Source organism: Neltuma alba, unplaced genomic scaffold, assembly GCF_004799145.2.
Source record: "Neltuma alba isolate B1F8T4 unplaced genomic scaffold, ASM479914v2 tig00003410_pilon, whole genome shotgun sequence".
In the NCBI taxonomy this organism is placed as follows: domain Eukaryota; kingdom Viridiplantae; phylum Streptophyta; class Magnoliopsida; order Fabales; family Fabaceae; genus Neltuma; species Neltuma alba.
The window spans coordinates 27528-33554 of NW_021633274.1; the positions used below are offsets into that span (position 1 = coordinate 27528).

At 37.5% G+C, this 6027-nt stretch overlaps 1 protein-coding gene across 1 annotated transcript; it reads left to right on the top strand.

Annotated features, from left to right (window-relative positions):
- The first annotated feature begins 309 nt into the window (after positions 1 to 309).
- LOC114741548 (malate dehydrogenase, mitochondrial-like) lies at positions 310 to 3108 on the top strand. Its single transcript, XM_028929824.1, has 7 exons — positions 310 to 564; positions 685 to 858; positions 1303 to 1471; positions 1816 to 1877; positions 1983 to 2104; positions 2466 to 2583; positions 2736 to 3108. Exons 1-7 carry the CDS (start codon positions 310 to 312, stop codon positions 2874 to 2876), a joined length of 1041 nt encoding a protein of 346 aa, XP_028785657.1. The 3' UTR covers positions 2877 to 3108.
- Positions 3109 to 6027: the final 2919 nt, after the last annotated feature.

Here is a 6027-nt window from a genome sequence, read left to right on the forward strand (position 1 = left end):
GTTTTTTAATAGTTATTGTATTAAGTTTTTCAATCCATTCTATTTTTAAAATATTAATATTTAATATTATTTAATTACAAATTTTTATGAAAAAGACACATAATTATATGTAATAAAAAGATTTAACATAGTACGTATAAGTGCTTGAGCTTTATTTTTTCCTAGAACAAAATAGCTTGACTCGACTCGGTTCTTCTTGTTTTTATTACTGTTACCCGTGAAACTGGCTCGTTATTGTTAAACCCTCTGTTCACTTCCTCTCGGGCACTCGTATTTTCTTGCATTTTTGTCGGAAAGTTACGATAGACAATGGTGAACCCGTCGGTGCTCCGATCCTTACGCTCAGCCGTGGCTTGTGGCTCCTCTTTTCTTGCACGCCGTGGGTATTCCAGCGATGCAATCCCTGAACGGAAAGTGGCCATACTCGGAGCCGCCGGTGGGATTGGTCAGCCCCTATCATTGTTGATGAAGCTCAATCCCCATGTCTCAAGACTTTCACTTTACGATATAGCTGGAACCCCCGGTGTCGCGGCTGATGTAAGCCACATTAACACAAGATCTGAGGTACACTTGTTTGTTCATCTCTTTGTGGAATTTGCGAGAGTACGGAATAAGAGTGTGGAATTTACAGTACTTTGATGTTGTAGTATAATTTAATAAGATGTTTATGCATTGGAGTTGAAGGTGGCCGGATATCAAGGTGAAGATGAGCTTGGGAAGGCTTTGGAAGGATCAGATGTTGTTATTATTCCCGCTGGTGTGCCCAGAAAGCCTGGAATGACACGTGATGATCTTTTTAACATTAATGCGGGCATCGTCAAATCACTCTGCAATGCTATTGCCAAGTACTGTCCGAACGTGGGTATCTTTTCCCTTCGAGTGTTTTAGTATTCATTTTACGGTTGTTGTCGCGAACTACTGTCAGTGTTAAGTTGCTTTGAATACATTGTAGAAAACCCATATGCTACAGTGATTTCCTTGGTAGAATGAGGATTGGTTGTGATTGTTGATGACTGATCGGCTTTTGTTTTTTCTTTTTAAGGCTCCCTCCCTTTTATTCTACATCGTTTTGGCGTTTTGCTTTTGCCGGACTTGATTCCCGGGATGACATGAATGATTCATTTGAATTATTTTACATGTTGACTAACGGTGTGATTGGATGTTTTCCTAGATATCTTCAATACATTCATTTCATCAATGTTAAACCGTATAAATCATATAATTTGGCTACATTGTGCGCTGCAAGTCTGCTTTATGTGTGAACATTTGAAAATGATTATGTTTATTCTCGTATGAATTCAGGCACTTGTTAACATGATAAGTAATCCTGTGAACTCCACTGTTCCAATTGCCGCTGAGGTTTTCAAGAAGGCAGGGACTTACGATGAAAGGAAGTTGTTTGGGGTTACTACCCTTGATGTTGTGAGGGCAAAAACTTTCTATGCTGGGAAGGCAAAAGTTCCAGTTTCTGGTATGTAAAATTTTTTAAATTTGTAGGTACCTTTTTGTCTTTTCTGGTTGTGCTAGTATGTTTATTTGGCCACCTAGAGATGATTTTTTTTGGGGGGGGGGGGTGGTTGTCTGGGATGAAATTTCAGTTATTAGGTCTTTCGAAGAGTGGCTAACAACCCAACTTGAGAAGAAAATTCAACCATTTAGTTTATCTTTCTTATTTTTTTGGGGTGTGGGTGGGCTTTAGGGGTTGAGGTTTTTGATTGTTGAATGCTATTATTTGATTGCTGAATAGCAATTTAAATTTCTTTTACGCCTATTATCATGTGTCACTGATTACTTGGTTTGTGCATATTTCTGCAGAGGTTAATGTGCCTCTCGTAGGTGGCCATGCAGGCATTACTATTCTCCCCCTATTTTCTCAAGTATCTTCTTGCTCTCACGCCCAACATTTGTATTCTGTGATGTCTTGTTTGACTGCCTTCCTGTACATGAACTTGCCTAACTTTTGAACATTTTCACTGCAATAGGCATCGCCAAAAGCCAATCTAGGAGATGATGATATTAAGGCTCTGACAAAACGAACACAAGATGGAGGAACAGAGGTTGTGGAAGCAAAGGCTGGAAAGGGCTCTGCAACATTGTCAATGGCGTAAGTGTGCTCATTCTCTTAAATGCTTTGTTGCAGCGAATTATAGACAATTTAGGTTATCCTGTTAAGTACAAAGATACATAAGGAAGTTGAAGTTAGATAATTTGTTGAAAATAATTGAAGATGTATGGTTTTGAAATGAGCTTTTGAAATAATGGTTGTGAATCTCAAGCATAAACAAGTTGATCATTTGATGGGTAGGTTGTGCTTATCTGGGCTTGTGGTTTTATGCTTCCCCTCGGACATTTCCTATTCTTAGGGATTGTTAATTCCAAGAGGCTTGAATCTTTCAATTTGTATTAACTATGCTTTTATGGTCTAAAGATGAACACTGGATCCACGAGGTTCTTGGCTTTTGCAGCTATGCTGGAGCACTTTATGCTGATGCTTGCCTCAAAGGACTCAATGGGGTCCCAGATGTGGTTGAGTGCTCATTTGTGCAATCCGGTGTCACTGAGCTGCCTTTCTTTGCTTCAAAGGTGATTGAACTGTGACACTTATTCTGGATCATATCTTCATCCCCCCTCCCCGGGGGGAAATTGATGCCACGTCAATGCCTAAATTTCCTACCCTCATTTATTTGAGCATGTGGGCTTTGTGTGTTCTAACTGGTGATCTTAAATGTTTGCAGGTGAGGCTTGGGAAGAATGGTGTGGACGAAGTTCTGGGCTTGGGTCCTCTTTCGGATTATGAACAACAAGGCCTGGATAGCCTTAAGTCTGAACTCAAAGCATCAATTGAGAAAGGAATTAACTTTGCCAACAAGAACTAGTGAACTTTCCAATAGATGTCTGGCAGGTTTTGTGAATATACTATACAGAACTAATTGAAGATTTGCAGTATAAGGACCATCAGTGTAATGAGTGACCGGCATGGTTGGTGTCGGTTTGTTGTTTTGTTTAGATTAGGTGTACACCGCGATTCAATAATGTGAATCTCTGAGAGCAGTTAGTTGCCGAGGGTACATAAATCCTGTTGACAAGATTGGAGAATATTGGCTCCAAACCATATGCTCGGTTGAATAGTTTAGTTTATTGCATTTGCAGGGTATCAATCCCTTTTTAGTCTTCTCTTTCTTACCATTTCTTTTGCGGAGATGATTAAGGCTGGCAAATTGAGAGCTGGTACATTCTATCGGGTTCCCTAAGAACAATATAGTTCGTTTGCATGCTATGAGCTTCCTTAGCAAGCTAGTCAGCATAAGAGATGGCTTCTCTAGGTCTATAATCAGTAGTAACCATCCAATCCTGCTTTTATAGCCATGGATGATTTTTTGGCATGCTTCTATTTCTTTCACTCCTCTCTTTCCTTGTCGTTAATCCATGAATTATAGTGATTCTACATATACACAGACACATGAAAATGAAGCCATCCTTTGCACTAACCCCGATCCTTAATTGCTCATTTACTTTCAAATGAAGAGAGAGATAGAAGACAAAGTTAGAGGTGGATTCATCTATCACTTTCTGATTCCATGTGGGTTTTGCTTACATATATTTTCACTCAAGTAGCTAAGCAATTGAGAGGACCTCTCAATATCTGCGTGTTAATGTACTCCTTAAACAATATGGGAGACTTAAACTTTATAGATAAGGGGGAAAAATGCATAAAGAAGTTATCTCCATTAACAGTTGGCGGGTCCAACTAAAAAAACTTGATAGTTGGAGTAAGATATCAATAAACATTGATTTCACATACATGTGCACAATATGACGCATTTGTATTGACATAATACACAATAGGCACCCATGGATGCTTGAAGAAGAGTGGAAAAATGATGGTGAAGTTAATTTAAAATTTTTGGATGGGTTCATTGTTTGGTTTGGATTAGACCCTGAAATCAATGGGTCACAGTCTAAAATTCCATCAGAGGTCAGATCGATCATATTAACCGATTCAGTCTTGCAAAATTTCAGCATTAAATTGCTCAATAGGTTGGGTTTGAGTGGGTTTTTCCAATATTGCCAGTTAAATTAATCCGATGAGAGTGTGTGATTTTATGTGCATTAAGGAGGAGCCTTTGTCAATGTAACAAGTGAAATGTCCTAGACAATCCAATTTATACGGGAAAAAAAATTGCAAATGAATTAAACTGATCGAGAAGTTTAATAAAAGCATATAGAACATACATTGTTTTCTTTTATAGAACATACAAATAGAATTTTTGGCTTTGGACGTCCTTAACAAAAGTGTAGACAGAAAAATAGGAAGGAAAAATGAGTAAGAGAAAAGTAAGATTGCATTGAAGTCCCAATCATTACATTACATAAGCATAACTTTCAACACTAAGATTGAAGTCTCAATCATTACATTACATAAGCATAACTTTCAACACTAAGATGACCTCATTGCTTCACAAATATGACACATGAATTTTAAAGATAAAAACTGCATGTGAGAAACAAAAGTTACCACTTGTGATGAATCTTGCTGGGAAGTAGCAAAACCTCATAATTCTTGCCATTTCCTAAAGAAATTATCAATGTCAATTTTAAGAGAGAAGAACATAATGTGTATACTATAATGTTCACATATAAGATGAGAGCATTTAATCTTAAATGCTTCATGTAAATTTATGAGACTCGGAGAGAGGAAGAGTCATACTCAGCCAGAAACAGATAAAAACACACTTCCTACTGCAAAGAATTTGCCTCATGCATGCACCTCTCCTTTGACATTTGGATCTCTTAGTTGCATTTTTAAAGTTTAAAGTAAGATAGAGTGAAAATGATAAGCTTTGACTTATGATCATAATATAGGTTCCATGAAAATAAAACCTATTTTCATCTCTATCTCTTTTTATACTTTAGGCAATTCTATCTCTCTGTTGTAACAGCACGATGCTGTAAGAAAAAAGAGATAGACACGGTATAAAAGAAATAATTTTATATGAGAGTGAGACCTATCCACTCTCACGTTTCCATACATTTAAGGATCCAAATCATTCTTTTTGGCTATCCCATTGCAAGATATATATTCATGGGGTGTGTGAGAACAAATTCAACATGGTCAAAACTACGTTTCTGCGGAAGCAATTAACCATGGTGGTGGTTATGCAGAAACGTGGTTTTGGCCACGTTTCACCGTGGTTTTCAAACAATGAGATAGAATGAACATGATTCATTGTGGCTTTCTCTTTTCAAAACTGACATTGTAAATTTCTTGAGGACAAATGCAAGCTCATCATCATCAGCATCAATGATGATGAGGATCAGGTCCGGCCGGGGAGAGCCGATCCAGTCTTCCTTCAAGCATTGACCTGTTTGCATGAGAAGTAATGTTTCTGGGCACAATGTTGATCAGTAGTTGACGCAGCAGAAGTTGTGTGTTGATCTTTCTGGTGCTGGTTTTGGAGGAGAAACCAGCAGCTGGGAAGAGTCTTGATTCTGAGTTTTGTACCAACAGCGAAAGAACAACAACAACAATAATGAGAAGAAAGATGGGTGACTTTAAAGGAGAGGAAGCCATAGTCATGTATAGAAATTAATATGGCAGGCAATAGCAAATGGAAGACTTTTTTTGGTTATGATTAGCACTGTGATGCAATGCAGCGCAGTGAGAGTATGCGAAGAAGAAAAGAGCTATTTATAGAAGACTAGCCTACGTTCATTATAGAGATGGCATATTTAAAATTCTTTAAAACTAGATTGAGCAGGAAATTATTAAGCATAAATAATTAAAGGTATTTTTAATGTTATATTTGTGTGTGTGTGTGTGTGTGTGAAACATTGCATTATCTCATTAAAGATTACAAATGCGTTAAAGATTTAATTGGTACATATATACCTTGAGCATCCTGGTGACATTAACGCTTAAGCACCATGAAAACCTATTTATAAAACAATTAATCATCCTCTCTTGTTTAGAACAGTGCCCAAATGCCATTACTTAAATGTCAAATTTTCTTATTTAATCTCTTCTTA

Excerpts from the sequence above, each read along its gene's own strand:
- LOC114741548 (XM_028929824.1), top strand. The coding sequence starts at position 310 with ATGGTGAACCCGTCGGTGCTCCGATCCTTACGCTCAGCCGTGGCTTGT. Across the intron at positions 1,472-1,815 it reads GGCAAAAGTTCCAGTTTCTG|AGGTTAATGTGCCTCTCGTA; the intron begins GTATGTAAAATT and ends ATATTTCTGCAG. Across the intron at positions 2,105-2,465 it reads TCTGCAACATTGTCAATGGC|CTATGCTGGAGCACTTTATG; the intron begins GTAAGTGTGCTC and ends TGGCTTTTGCAG.